Source organism: Henckelia pumila, chromosome 4 (assembly GCF_033568475.1).
Source record: "Henckelia pumila isolate YLH828 chromosome 4, ASM3356847v2, whole genome shotgun sequence".
Classification (NCBI taxonomy): Eukaryota; Viridiplantae; Streptophyta; class Magnoliopsida; order Lamiales; family Gesneriaceae; genus Henckelia; species Henckelia pumila.
The window spans coordinates 12,224,443-12,241,331 of NC_133123.1; the positions used below are offsets into that span (position 1 = coordinate 12,224,443).

At 28.5% G+C, this 16,889-nt stretch overlaps 1 protein-coding gene across 1 annotated transcript; it reads left to right on the forward strand.

The window, feature by feature from the left end:
* The first annotated feature begins 258 nt into the window (after nucleotides 1–258).
* Nucleotides 259–561, forward strand: LOC140860493 (non-specific lipid-transfer protein 2-like). Its single transcript, XM_073263503.1, has one exon. The coding sequence runs from the start codon at nucleotides 259–261 to the stop codon at nucleotides 559–561; it is 303 nt and encodes a 100-aa protein (XP_073119604.1).
* The last annotated feature ends 16,328 nt before the right edge of the window (nucleotides 562–16,889 follow it).

Below are 16,889 nucleotides of genomic sequence, written 5' to 3' on the forward strand. Positions count from 1 at the left end.
ATTAATCCTTTAAAGTAAACATGTGATTGCTTATCCATCATTCAACATCCTATAAAATTAGTTTAATAGTATAAGTATTATTTATTTATATATAATTAATCTTACTAAGTAAACACAGCCATGATATAATAAACACTATTAAGCAAGTAATGAGTCACTTACCAAACAACAAAAAAAATCAAAGTCTCTATAAATTTAACCCATTATCTCCACCCCAAACCACAAAAAAAAAAATTTATAGAATATTCTTCCCTTGCAATGAAGAAATCTGCTGCCAATATTGTTGCTTTCTGCTGCCTGGTGGTGGCGCTGGTCTACGGAGCAAAAGAAACAAGTGCCGTAGACTGCGAGGTGTGGGAGCTCAGCCCGTGCAAGGCGGCGGTAGAAGGCTCCGGCGTCCCATCGGCCGAATGTTGCGTGAAGATGAAAGAGCAGGAGCCGTGCCTCTGCTTATACTTCCGCATAAGGAATCCACTCGCCGAGTTTTATTTTAAATCACCCAACGGCCGCAAAGTTGCTGCCGCGTGCGGCGTCACCTTCCCAACATATTGCCTTCATTAAGTTTACAAAATTATTAATTGAGCGGAGGTGGGACGAATCATATACAACACATATAAATAAATGAGTGAGTCAATTAATATATATATCAATCGTTCAATAAGCTTTTGCTATATGTTACAATTAGAATCGACGACATATTTTTTAATTGTCAATTGAGTGCGAAAATGCAAGTAATCAATCTTGATTTTGATGATATAACAAAATTTGTTATCATGTTTCGAACATATTTAGTCAAGTGCGTAACTCATGGATTACAAATTGAAAGGGCTAAATTGTTGGAATTAGTTGTCTGTTTAAAACATATCTCGGTGATATAAATAATTATCCGTCAAAACAGTTGTACAGCCAACGCAAAAGGCTACAAGTCATATTTTATACGTGCTTTATTATGTCAATTCTAAAAATAACATGAAAAATAATCAACATAAAAAAATAAAAGATAATATGAACCATAAATAAATTGGTTTGATGTGTTGAATACTAAAACTTGCAACACATTTCGTATGACAAAATTACCCCTTTCCCACTATAACATATTCAAATTTACGTCCACACTAAAGAAGACCAAATCACTCATCATGCATTGGTCTCTCTATCTCACTTAGTGGTGTAAACGAATCGAGCTGGTTCACGAGTTTTTTTTTAGCCAACTAGATAAATATTTGATTCGTAATTCGAACTTATCGAGCTTGAGCTGAACCCGAACATGTTCTAACTTTTATTTGAATCGAGCTCGAGCCAAAACATAGCTTGATCCCCACCAGATCTATGGATTGGTGAGTGAAGATTTTAAGAAAGCACTTCAAAACTCAGTTATAAATCTGTGATAGTTTCTTTAAACAGGGATTTAAGTATGCTGTTTTCTCACCTGCATAGCGAAATTTTACCGGGCAGAGAGATATCACTATCACTTTTATGCTTAAAATATCAGTCAAATACCGAACTAATAGCTGATCCTTTCCTTATCACCCCTACCAAACGGTTTCTCATTGTTTAATTCTAAACTCTAATTTCCATAATCTCAATCTATTATTCTATATAAAAGAGCCAATGTTTAGAATTGTGATATGTCATTAATACCCTTCAATGTTTAGATTTCTCAATAAGTGTTTGGTAAATATATGGAAATATAAGGGCAAAACGTTGAATATAAAAAACATTGCTATTATCTATATAAAAGAGCCAATGTTTAGAATTGTGATATGTCAGTAATTGTAAGGCCCGGAAATATTAAATTATTAATTATGAGATTTGAGAATTAAATTCCATATTATGGGCTAATATTAATTTGAGAAGTTATGGAAATGATAGATTTAATTTCCGAGCTAAAAATATTTAATTTGAGAATTTACGAATTTTGAGAATTAAATTCCGAGAATTCTTAAATTAAAAGAATAAATATTCGATTTGAATATTTATGGAATTGAAGATTTAATTTCATGTTTTGGAAATTAAAGAAGATGAATTTGGAAGATATAACTCGATCAGGGACTGATTTGCACATACTGACATTTGAAGGGCTGAAGTGCAAACGGTCGGGATTATTTAATTAATCCGAATTTAATTTATTTTAATCCGAGTATATTTAATTTGGGAATATTTAGAGTTTTGATTTAAATTCTAATATTCTTAAATTATTTTGGATTGAAATTGAATTAAAACGACGGCCGAGGACTGAATTGCAATTACTGAAGACTTTAGGGACTAAATTGCAATTTATGCAATAGCTATCCGAATTTAATCAGATTATTCAGAAATTTCACGTGTTGAAAGCATATGAATTGAGAAAGTCTGAACAGAGAGCCGAGAGCTCATCTTTTTCTTTTGATTTTGATTTCTTCAAATCGCCGTAACTTTTGATCCGTTCGTCCGATTTCGATTCCGAAAGATGTTCTGGAATCCTTGCGACGAGTACTTCGATTTGATGTAAGTTTCTGATTACTTCGGTATGGTTTGAAGATCGAAATATTGCAGAGATCAGATGTTGAGCATGAATATTGCTTTCTATTGAATTATGTAGTTCCGTATCGATGTCGAATCAGTTATTTGATGCCGTATGAATTCCAATGAGTTTTTACAGCATGTATTTCGAATGTATGCTTCTGATATGCTGAGTAGATGATGTTATGTTGCTGATATGTTGATGAGAAACCATAATTGAAATTGAATATGGTTTCGATATTTCATCGGTTACCGATTTTTAATCGCTATGCCGTCGATTCGTGTTTTGAGACAAGTTTGATAGATGATTTTTGAGATAATATATTCTTTGATATGTTTATGATAATATATGTTGGTTGGAAGAGTTGAATGACAATGAACGGATATGAAAAGCCGTATGAATGGAATTGAAATTAGAAATGAATTCGATACCGTAACGATTCCCGATTGTCAATCGCTACGATGCTTGGTTATGTTTTGAAAACATACTGATAGTCTATGATTGAGCTAATGATCTTGGGATTGTATACTGATTTTATTAGATGCAATCTTTATATTTCAGACGTGCTACGAGCTCAATCAACTCAAGAGGTCGAATTGTGAACCGAGGAAGTTCGCTTGAGGTTGAAATGAATTTGATTGAAGATGTGTTGATGATTTTGACTCGATTCTGAAAGGAATGAATTGAAAAAAGATTGATGTGCATGTTTTAAGGTTGAAGAATTCAGAACAGACGAAATACGAAGGTAAAAGTAGACTACTATTTGATTGGGAATACAACTCGAGATGGTTTGTATCGAGTTCCCCTAAATCACATACTTGCTTGTTTATTTGCTCTTATGTGCTTTCATTTGAGTTGTTGAATAAGTTCTTGATATAATGAATGCCTTGATGATGATATATATTGCATTCATCTTGAAATACTTATTCCTTGATTTTGAAATGAACAGAAACGTTCAAATAGACGATTTGAGGAATTGTATATGTATGGCCTGGGTGGTTGTTTTAGCCTAGCGTCTGATTTACATATATAATGGCTTCAAAGTCTAGAGAAGTGAGATAAGTAGCCCCACCTCGATCGGGAGAGTCGGTGGATTAGTTATGATATCTACTTATCGGGATCCCAACCGATGAAACGATAGAATTCGATAAGAGATGAACCTTGTTTGTATTACTTTGATATCATGATCTTGATATATGTTTGATATGTATGTTTAGTTGCTTTTACTGGGAAATCTATTTCTCACCAGAGTTATCCGGCTATTGTTTTGTTGTATGTGTCATTGCAATAGGAGGGAGTAGAATCGGGCAAAGGCGTGCTTAACAAACAAGGGATGAGTTGAACATAGCGTGATGATCCGAGTTAGAAGTTGAATGAGCTGTCATGATGTATATTTGAACCTTGAACATAATCATGTTTTAGATACTTGTATCAAGACTTGTAAATGATCTAGATGTTGTCTTGTTGATGTTTATAGGATTTGAGATTTGATGTAAATCCTTAAAACACCATGAAGTATCTTGATCTTGTTATATAGCAATGTGTCTTGCATATTTTGGAAAGTCTTGATTATTATGATTGTAAGGCTTGTTATGATCTAATGGTATCCATTGTGTAGCATGTTAGAATGCATGTTAGATGTTGCTATGGATTAGATCATGAATAAATCCTTGTTTGAGTTGATCTTGGATGGAAATATTTGGAGAACCATTTTTGACAGCAGCTGAAAAATTTCTGGTACAGTGGCCGGCGCACGGGCGAGCAAGTACTCGCGCGCGCGCGAGCCAGCTCTTGAGATCTCGGTCTCATTGGCCGGCGCGCGCGCGAGGGGTGATGCCCGCGCGTGCGCAGGGCAATCCATTTTTAAAAAAAAAAATTTTTTTACTCTTTTGGTTAGACATTGTTCTTGTCTAATATTGGACATTGTTCTTGTCTAATATTGGACATTTTTAAACTACCTAAAAATCTTTGTAATTGAGTCTTATCAGTAATAATATCTGGAAATTTATTACCAAATTCTATACTTCTTTGAATAGGAATAATATTACCTTTATCAATATTATGACCTAAAAATTTAATATTGGTTTGAAATAAAACCATTTTGGGTTTAGAAATAACTAATCCATTTTGAATAATAAGAGTTTTAAATATGTTTAAATGTTTAAAATGAGTCTCAATATTTTTTGAGAATATAAGAATATCATCTATGTAAACAATAATAAAGTCACTATAAGGGGTAAAGATATCATTCATAATCTGCTGAAATTCTGAAGGAGCATTCTTCAGACCAAAAGACATAACATTCCATTCATAATGTCCTATCGGAACATTAAAAGCAGTTTTATATCTATCATCCTTATTAATTTGGATCTGCCAAAATCCTGACTTTAAATCAAATTTAGAAAATATTAAGGCATGTAAAAGTCTATCAAGAAGATCTTTTTTATTAGAAATAGGATGTCTAATCCATTTTAAAACTTTATTTAAAGGTTTATAATTTATTACTAGACGAGGAACACCTCTTTCAATCTCAAAATGTTTATTGACATAAAAAGCAGTACAAGACCAAGGAGATTGAGAAGGAGTTATTAACTTTTTATCTAAAAGAGATTGAATTTCTTTCTTACATAATTCTAAATATTCAAAATTCATCTGACAAGGTCTTGCCTTGGTAGGAATATTCTTTTCATCAAAACTTTCTTCATAAGGAAGAGAAACAATATGTTTCTTAGGATTCCAAAAAGCATTGAGAAAATCATTACAAATTTCTAAAGAGAATTGGTTATGAAGCAATTTAATTTTATCTTGTAGTTTAGGATTTTTCAAAGTATCATCAATAGTTAAAGAATTTATTTCTTCTTTTAAATAATTAATATGAAAGATTTTTCTGTCAATATGATCTTGGATAGAATTTAAAATTTTTAAATAAGCTTTAGTAATAAACTGAAAGTGAATATTCTTACCTTCATAAGTACCAATTATACCTGTAGGATTTATAGAAATAATAGGATAGATTTTATAAAGAAAAGGTAAACCAAGAATGATTTGGGTAGAAAGGTTTTTTATTAAGAAGAAACTTGTTTGAATACAAGTCTTATTTTTACAAATATAAGCTTTTGGTAATTTATAATTAACCTGTAATTTTTCACCTCCTGCATGAGAAAGAGAGTGAGAAGTTTTATGAAAATATTTTGAAGGTATTATTCCTTCTTGAATAACATTTAAATCTGCTCCACTATCAATTAAGGCAATAAAGTCTTTTTTATAATTATTATCAATTAATAAAGTTATTTTAGTATACCACTTTTGAGATTTTATTTTACTAAGAACAGATAAATGTTGTTCTTGGTCTGAAACATTATTAGAACTATTTTCTAACTCAGACATTTCTAAATCAGAAATCCTTCTATTAAAACGAATATTCTCATGTTGTAAAATAACAACTTGCTGTTTAAGTTGATCAATTTCAATTTTTAAATTATCTAAAGTTACAGGAGTATTAACACTGTGTTTTTCTTTTAAAAGTTTTCTTATTTCTTTTAAAGAATAAGTTTGATCATTTTTCAAAAGATCAGTATAACTAGTAGAAGTTTTGTTATCTATATGATCAATTATAGAAGTACGAAGATTAGGATCTTTAATTAATTTTAAAAATTCAATAATTTTATCATCAGATAAAACATTAATACTTAAATCTTCAAATTGAGATTTTAACTTATAAAATTCATCATTATCATCATCATTGTTACTAATATAATTGCAACAATTAGAAAACTGACCTTGGATGCAATTATCACAATCTTCTGAAGAATTTAAAGAATCATTATCAAGATTAATAATATCATCAGTATCTTGACTAGAATCAGAAGTATGAGAATCTTCAGAATAATTTTTCATGACAATTTCATATAAAGTATTTTTAATATCATCAGAGATATCAAGAGATTTAATTTTCTCCTTAGCCCAACATTGATTAGCATAATGACCAGGTCTACCACATTTATGACAGGTAATTAAAGGCTTTTTATCCTTATCTTTTTTCCAAAATTGTCTCTTCTTCGCATCTTTTTGATTATTCCGAAATTCTTTTCGTTTTTGTTTTTTCAATATTTGTCTTTCAGACAAATGTCTCTTCCTATGAGGTTTATCTAAAGATTTATGAATCTTCTTCTTGGGTATATCAATCCCAAATTGATCACAGAAATGACCAAGCTGTTTTCTTTCAAAAATATTTTGTCTTTTTAACTGATTATTTAATTTTAAATCATTACATAAAGATAAACCTTCCTGAATACAAGTACTTATTAAGTTACCATAAGTATAAGTATCATACTGAATAGAAATATTATCTTTACGAAGAATTTTTCTGACTCTTTCAGCAAAGAGATGAGGAAGACCATCAATAAATTTGGCTTTCCATTGATTGTTATTACAATCCGGTAATTCATAAATTCTAGAAAAAAAAGTATATTTATACCATCTGAAATCAGTAAGAGTCTTACATTTCATATTACTCAAAAGAGTTCTAATATTTTCACTATTATCAGTAAAACGACCAGTAAAATGTTCAATAATAGTCATAATAAGACTATAAACAACATTTTCAGTCTGATTATTATTCTCTATTTTAATAGAATCATAAATATCATTTTTCTGTTGTTGAGATAAATAATTATCCCACCAACCTTTAAGTTGGCCTGTAAAACCAGAAATAAGCATTTTTGCTATATTCTTATCAGTATTACCAGCACTTTTACAAACAGTACTATACATAAGCATTCTATGAGCAAGATTATAAATCTTCTTATCTGTTAAACCATCAGCATTTCATTCATAAATGCTTTTCCCATTATAACTATTTGTTATAATGTACTCTTGTTCTTCATTAAGAACATCCAAAGGAGTAGGACGAGAATAGTAATAACGATTTTGAGTTGGCCTATCAGCCCATTTCATTTTTTTGAATTTTATCTGTATCATCATCATCAGTATTATTATTACTAAATGATTCATTATTATTAATAACAGAAATATTCATATTTTAAAATTTTTCTGATAAAATTTTTTCAAATTCAGAAATAGAAGATTTAAATTTAAAATCTTGTATTTCTGGAGGAGATTGAATAGAAGAAGAAGCTATGGAAACTATATTTCTATCTTTCTTTTCTTCAATGTGTACATTAGGCTTGATCTGTTGTATGGCCAATAAAATATTATCGATATTCTTTTTTAAAGAAGTCAATTCTTCTCCTAAAAGAATAAGATATAAATTAGTATAATTTTGCTTTTCAAAAAGTTGATTAATATGATTAATAGTAACAGACAACATATCATCCTCAAATATTTTTGAAAACGCATTAAAATTTAAAACTTTTTCATTCTTTTCTATTTGAAAAGAATTCTGTGGAGGATACACAGATTTCTGAATATTACCAGAAGAAAGTTTATAATTTCTTTCTATAACAGAAATATAATCAACAAGAAAGGTTTTTATAAACCAGGGAACAAAATAAATCATTTTATTTTTTTCTGCACAATCTTTATAAAAAGTATTAATTATATAATCAAATTCTTTTTTGGAAAAACTCTTAAAATACCATTTTCTAAAAAATTTCCATTTATGATCACAGAATTCTATATTAATCTGAGCTCTTGCTCTAGATCCTTTACTGAAATCTATTTTGGTTGTACTATCCATTTAAACAAAATTCATTTCTGAGATAGTATCTGATTCTGTAATGTTCTGGACATTTCCATGAACAATATTATTTCTGTTTATAATAACCTCTTCAATGTTATTATTTTTAGAAAAATCAGATCTAACTTCTTCTCGAATTTGAGAAGTAGAAGCTCTAGAAGATTGAGGAATATCAATTATATAATCTAGAGGAGAAATATAAGATCTAACAGATTGAGATCTAGTAATAGGCAAATAATTTTTATTTTGAAATTGTATATTAACAGATCCTTCATTAGTCTGTATTACTTGCTGTAAATCCATATTCAAAATAGGATTTCTAGGAATAGAATTTTCAAAAGTCCACTTTGATGGAAAGTCTATTTCTTCCCATTTAATAGATCTACGGGTAGTTATTTTAGATTTATTGAAATTAGTCTCAATAAGAACAGTTTCATTCTTCTTTTTGTCAATTCTTTTACACATTGGATTTAAAGTATAAAGAGGTTTATAATAAATACGATAACAAATACATATGACTTCTGTTCCAACAGAATAATTATAACCATGAGTCTTAACATTTAATGTTAAAGAATCTAAAATGTTTATATCAGTTAATGATAGAGAAAGGTTTGGATACACATCAAAATAAACTGGACCATGAGCCAGACTGGATTCAATTATTCCGATTAAAGATTGTTTCCAATTTAAATTTCTACCATCTTTTAAAGCTGCAATAAAGCTTTCAGGTAAACCTTCCAAAGTAAGAGGTCTAAAGGCAATTTGTACTAGACCTATATGAAGAAATTTATAATCTTTAGAAAATGTTAATATGTCTTTTTCATTTAATAAATGAATAACCATCTCTTCATTATTAAGAGGAATTGAAGACTCGGTAGTCTTAACAATTTGTTTAAGACCGATTTTTTCAAAGGTTCCTAATTGATAGACCATTTTAGGTTCTATTTTAGGAATAGTCCATTTATTTAATAAATCAAGATTATGAGGAATATCATATTCTTGAGTAATACTGTTTTGAACAGTATTCTTCAAACGAAAAATATTCTTTTGAAAAAAACATGCTAAATCATAAAGAACCTAAAATGGTCTATTTTTCGTTTGAAGAATACTGTTCAAAACAGTATTACTCAAGAATATGATATTCCTCATAATCTTGATTTATTAAATAAATGGACTATTCCTAAAATAGAACCTAAAATGGTCTATCAATTAGGAACCTTTGAAAAAATCGGTCTTAAACAAATTGGTAAGACTACCGAGTCTTCAATTCCTCTTAATAATGAAGAGATGGTTATTCATTTATTAAATGAAAAAGACATATTAACATTTTCTAAAGATTATAAATTTCTTCATATAGGTCTAGTACAAATTGCCTTTAGACCTCTTACTTTGGAAGGTTTACCTGAAAGCTTTATTGCAGCTTTAAAAGATGGTAGAAATTTAAATTGGAAACAATCTTTAATCAGAATAATTGAATCCAGTCTGGCTCATGGTCCAGTTTATTTTGATGTGTATCCAAACCTTTCTCTATCATTAACTGATATAAACATTTTAGATTCTTTAACATTAAATGTTAAGACTCATGGTTATAATTATTCTGTTGGAACAGAAGTCATATGTATTTGTTATCGTATTTATTATAAACATCTTTATACTTTAAATCCAATGTGTAAAAGAATTGACAAAAAGAAGAATGAAACTGTTCTTATTGAGACTAATTTCAATAAATCTAAAATAACTACCCGTAGATCTATTAAATGGGAAGAAATAGACTTTCCATCAAAGTGGACTTTTGAAAATTCTATTCCTAGAAATCCTATTTTGAATATGGATTTACAGCAAGTAATACAGACTAATGAAGGATCTGTTAATATACAATTTCAAAATAAAAATTATTTGCCTATTACTAGATCTCAATCTGTTAGATCTTATATTTCTCCTCTAGATTATATAATTGATATTCCTCAATCTTCTAGAGCTTCTACTTCTCAAATTCGAGAAGAAGTTAGATCTGATTTTTCTAAAAATAATAACATTGAAGAGGTTATTATAAACAGAAATAATATTGTTCATGGAAATGTCCAGAACATTACAGAATCAGATACTATCTCAGAAATGAATTTTGTTTAAATGGATAGTACAACCAAAATAGATTTCAGTAAAGGATCTAGAGCAAGAGCTCAGATTAATATAGAATTCTGTGATCATAAATGGAAATTTTTTAGAAAATGGTATTTTAAGAGTTTTTCCAAAAAAGAATTTGATTATATAATTAATACTTTTTATAAAGATTGTGCAGAAAAAAATAAAATGATTTATTTTGTTCCCTGGTTTATAAAAACCTTTCTTGTTGATTATATTTCTGTTATAGAAAGAAATTATAAACTTTATTCTGGTAATATTCAGAAATCTGTGTATCCTCCACAGAATTCTTTTCAAATAGAAAAGAATGAAAAAGTTTTAAATTTTAATGCGTTTTCAAAAATATTTGAGGATGATATGTTGTCTGTTACTATTAATCATATTAATCAACTTTTTGAAAAGAAAAATTATACTAATTTATATCTTATTCTTTTAGGAGAAGAATTGACTTCTTTAAAAAAGAATATCGATAATATTTTATTGGCCATACAACAGATCAAGCCTAATGTACACATTGAAGAAAAGAAAGATAGAAATATAGTTTCCATAGCTTCTTCTTCTATTCAATCTCCTCCAGAAATACAAGATTTTAAATTTAAATCTTCTATTTCTGAATTTGAAAAAATTTTATCAGAAAAATTTTAAAATATGAATATTTCTGTTATTAATAATAATGAATCATTTAGTAATAATAATACTGATGATGATGATACAGATAAAATTCAAAAAAATGAAATGGGCTGATAGGCCAACTCAAAATCGTTATTACTATTCTCGTCCTACTCCTTTGGATGTTCTTAATGAAGAACAAGAGTACATTATAACAAATAGTTATAATGGGAAAAGCATTTATGAATGAAATGCTGATGGTTTAACAGATAAGCAGATTTATAATCTTGCTCATAGAATGCTTATGTATAGTACTGTTTGTAAAAGTGCTGGTAATACTGATAAGAATATAGCAAAAATGCTTATTTCTGGTTTTACAGGCCAACTTAAAGGTTGGTGGGATAATTATTTATCTCAACAACAGAAAAATGATATTTATGATTCTATTAAAATAGAGAATAATAATCAGACTGAAAATGTTGTTTATAGTCTTATTATGACTATTATTGAACATTTTACTGGTCGTTTTACTGATAATAGTGAAAATATTAGAACTCTTTTGAGTAATATGAAATGTAAGACTCTTACTGATTTCAGATGGTATAAATATACTTTTTTTTCTAGAATTTATGAATTACCGGATTGTAATAACAATCAATGGAAAGCCAAATTTATTGATGGTCTTCCTCATCTCTTTGCTGAAAGAGTCAGAAAAATTCTTCGTAAAGATAATATTTCTATTCAGTATGATACTTATACTTATGGTAACTTAATAAGTACTTGTATTCAGGAAGGTTTATCTTTATGTAATGATTTAAAATTAAATAATCAGTTAAAAAGACAAAATATTTTTGAAAGAAAACAGCTTGGTCATTTCTGTGATCAATTTGGGATTGATATACCCAAGAAGAAGATTCATAAATCTTTAGATAAACCTCATAGGAAGAGACATTTGTCTGAAAGACAAATATTGAAAAAACAAAAACGAAAAGAATTTCGGAATAATCAAAAAGATGCGAAGAAGAGACAATTTTGGAAAAAAGATAAGGATAAAAAGCCTTTAATTACCTGTCATAAATGTGGTAGACCTGGTCATTATGCTAATCAATGTTGGGCTAAGGAGAAAATTAAATCTCTTGATATCTCTGATGATATTAAAAATACTTTATATGAAATTGTCATGAAAAATTATTCTGAAGATTCTCATACTTCTGATTCTAGTCAAGATACTGATGATATTATTAATCTTGATAATGATTCTTTAAATTCTTCAGAAGATTGTGATAATTGCATCCAAGGTCAGTTTTCTAATTGTTGCAATTATATTAGTAACAATGATGATGATAATGATGAATTTTATAAGTTAAAATCTCAATTTGAAGATTTAAGTATTAATGTTTTATCTGATGATAAAATTATTGAATTTTTAAAATTAATTAAAGATCCTAATCTTCGTACTTCTATAATTGATCATATAGATAACAAAACTTCTACTAGTTATACTGATCTTTTGAAAAATGATCAAACTTATTCTTTAAAAGAAATAAGAAAACTTTTAAAAGAAAAACACAGTGTTAATACTCCTGTAACTTTAGATAATTTAAAAATTGAAATTGATCAACTTAAACAGCAAGTTGTTATTTTACAACATGAGAATATTCGTTTTAATAGAAGGATTTCTGATTTAGAAATGTCTGAGTTAGAAAATAGTTCTAATAATGTTTCAGACCAAGAACAATATTTATCTGTTCTTAGTAAAATAAAATCTCAAAAGTGGTATACTAAAATAACTTTATTAATTGATAATAATTATAAAAAAGACTTTATTGCCTTAATTGATAGTGGAGCAGATTTAAATGTTATTCAAGAAGGAATAATACCTTCAAAATATTTTCATAAAACTTCTCACTCTCTTTCTCATGCAGGAGGTGAAAAATTACAGGTTAATTATAAATTACCAAAAGCTTATATTTGTAAAAATAAGACTTGTATTCAAACAAGTTTCTTCTTAATAAAAAACCTTTCTACCCAAATCATTCTTGGTTTACCTTTTCTTTATAAAATCTATCCTATTATTTCTATAAATCCTACAGGTATAATTGGTACTTATGAAGGTAAGAATATTCACTTTCAGTTTATTACTAAAGCTTATTTAAAAATTTTAAATTCTATCCAAGATCATATTGACAGAAAAATCTTTCATATTAATTATTTAAAAGAAGAAATAAATTCTTTAACTATTGATGATACTTTGAAAAATCCTAAACTACAAGATAAAATTAAATTGCTTCATAACCAATTCTCTTTAGAAATTTGTAATGATTTTCTCAATGCTTTTTGGAATCCTAAGAAACATATTGTTTCTCTTCCTTATGAAGAAAGTTTTGATGAAAAGAATATTCCTACCAAGGCAAGACCTTGTCAGATGAATTTTGAATATTTAGAATTATGTAAGAAAGAAATTCAATCTCTTTTAGATAAAAAGTTAATAACTCCTTCTCAATCTCCTTGGTCTTGTACTGCTTTTTATGTCAATAAACATTTTGAGATTGAAAGAGGTGTTCCTCGTCTAGTAATAAATTATAAACCTTTAAATAAAGTTTTAAAATGGATTAGACATCCTATTCCTAATAAAAAAGATCTTCTTGATAGACTTTTACATGCCTTAATATTTTCTAAATTGATTTAAAGTCAGGATTTTGGCAGATCCAAATTAATAAGGATGATAGATATAAAACTGCTTTTAATGTTCCGATAGGACATTATGAATGGAATGTTATGTCTTTTGGTCTGAAGAATGCTCCTTCAGAATTTCAGCAGATTATGAATGATATCTTTACCCCTTATAGTGACTTTATTATTGTTTACATAGATGATATTCTTATATTCTCAAAAAATATTGAGACTCATTTTAAACATTTAAACATATTTAAAACTCTTATTATTCAAAATGGATTAGTTATTTCTAAACCCAAAATGGTTTTATTTCAAACCAATATTAAATTTTTAGGTCATAATATTGATAAAGGTAATATTATTCCTATTCAAAGAAGTATAGAATTTGGTAATAAATTTCCAGATATTATTACTGATAAGACTCAATTACAAAGATTTTTAGGTAGTTTAAATTATATATCTGCCTATATTAAGAATTTAGCCAATGATACTGCTATCTTATATGATTGACTTAAGAAAAATCCTTCCCCTTGGACTGATCAGCATACCAATTCTGTCAAGAAAATTAAAGAAAAAATTAAACATATTCCTTGCTTAATGATTTCTAATCCGAGTTGGGAGAAAATTGTTGAAACAGATGCTTCTGATATAGGCTTTGGAGGTATTTTAAAACAATTAAAACCCCAAAGTAAAGAAGAATATCTTGTTAGATTTCATTCAGGAAAGTGGAATTCTGCTCAGAAAAATTACTCTACAGTTGCAAAAGAAATTCTTTCTATTGTTAAATGTATTCTGAAATTTCAGGATGATCTTTACAATCAAAAATTCATTATTAAAACAGATTGCAAGTTTGCAAAATATATGTTTAATAAAGATTTTAAACATGATGTTTCTAAACAAATGTTTGCTAGATGGCAAGCTAATTTAGCTCCTTTTGATTTTGAAATTATTTATAAAAAAGGAGAAGAAAATTATCTTCCTGATTTCTTAACCCGTGAATATTCATCTAATGATGGCAGGAATGAATAGGGGTCGTGGTGAATTTTCCTCTTATAGAGGAAGAGGAGGAAGAGGAAAACCCCCAAATTATATTGGCAATGCTCCAAGGCTGATAGCTCAATTTGGAAATCAACGCAACATATTTCTAGTTCTTCTGATAGTAATACTATCCAAAAAAATGATCCTTTATATGATGAGTTTCAAGAATTCTTAAAACAAAAAGGTAAGAATAAGGTAATTCCTGATTCTGAAGAATCTTATGCAAATATTGCAAAAGAAAATGAAAATGATTCAGTATTATATACTGAGAATAAAAATAGAGAAATCATTCTTCTTGTAGAAGAAAAAGATGAGCAATGGAAAAATACTCCTTGGATTATCATGGATAGATATCTATCACATACATCATATGTTCATGGTGCTTATAAGCCAAGAGGATATTATGAAACCCTCTTAATCTCTACAAAAACGGTGGAAATTACCCATTTTCAGAGTAATACTCAGCAAACGGAAAGTTATAACTTTTCCAAATTTATTATTAAGAAAATTATTTCTATTGAAGAATGGGGAATTTCTCCACTAGCAGAAAAAGAATTCTATTCTACTCAAAAACAAATTACTTTTAAATATAACTACTGGGATTATATACAGAGTTTTTATACAACTCTATTCTATGAAAATTCAAAAAGAAAACATTCTTGGTTCTTGAAAATATGTGAAAATAATTCACATGATAATATTCCCAACTGGTTCATACACTGGTGGCAATTCTTTGGGCCTTCATCAAAAATTTTACCTGAAGAATTCAAAAATTACTTTGAAGATTGGATCAGATTCTCTCCAAGAGTTATACAGAACATGACTACAAATTGGGTCAACAATAATTTATCCTGCAATTTTTTTATTGAATTCGGTATCCCATGGATCTGGAAATGGCAACCAGAATTTGGTTATAATGATCATGGAATTCCTTGCTTATGGAGGAAGAGTTTATCAAAGTTTTGGGAAAAATTGCTCAAAAATGATCCTGAAACTGGAAAACCACATGGCATAGAGATATTACAAAAAATGGAAGAAAATATCTCTCAATACAAGAATGATTTTGCACAACAGGAGAAGGGAAAACAATCTGATGTGATAAGTCCCTTCAAAATTATCACTCAGAAATATCAAAAAATCTACTCAAAAGAACAAATGATCGACTTATATGTTGAAGAAATGAAAAAAGATTTGTTTAAAAATATTGGTAATACTGATACAAAATCTGATCAGTCCATGACTTCAACTGACAGCCACAATCAGTTTATCAAATTAATGCATATGCAAGATGGACAGGATCCCGAAGATGATGATCTTGAAGAAAATCAAATTGATGAAACTTTTGAAAAATTAAAAGCATCGCTAAAGTCCAAGATTGGATGAAAAAGGAATCCTTTAAGATAATATATCACTTTCAACTTTTATAAAGTTTGGCAGAAGTTATTCTACTTTTTCAAGATGTAATAATGCATCTTTTTATTATAGTTTTATAAGTTCAGCTTGGAATCCGGGGTTGATGTCCGGCTCTTCCTATTTATAGGTGTATTTTGTAAGTTTGGGGGCACGCTTGAGTTTGCTCGCCTCTCTTTCTTCTCCCTTTCTCTCTCTTTCTCTCTTGTAATAAAAGCCTTTCAGGAAATAAAAGTTTGAAGTTTCTGTTTACAATCTTTGTAAGTATTTCTCTTTTTATTTTGTCTATTTCTATTTTCTTATTTAATTTAGCCTAATGACAGGCTAAATTCTCTTTGCTAGATCATAATTATTCTACGAAATGACCATGGTATTGTAATGGTTTAAGATATTATGGGAATCTAAAGGGAGGTTAAAAAATTTTATAAGGTTCGAGGTTAATATTAAGTAGATCAGATTCATGTACTACCCTTCAGCTCGTGTTTGCCTTGAAATGGCTTTTAGAGCATTGTGGGTATTTGTTTTGAATCTTGATCTACTTAATTAGTCTCGGTAAACTCCTTCTATATATTTTTTGTAAAAAAGATTAAAATAATAATTTTTTCCTAATTTGATCGAACCTTCCCATGATTCTCATGTTTCAAGATATTCTATTATTATTATTATTATTCAATTAAAAGAGCCAATAAATGGGTTAAAAAAATTTACTATGAATTTCCGATTGAGCATTTTATTGGTTCTTGGTGTGTGCTTTTGGCATGGATAATGTATGGAAAAATTGGAGCAAAAATAAAGGTAAATTTGGATTATTGA

Coding starts and splice junctions, on each gene's coding strand:
- LOC140860493 (XM_073263503.1), top strand. CDS start 259: ATGAAGAAATCTGCTGCCAATATTGTTGCTTTCTGCTGCCTGGTGGTG.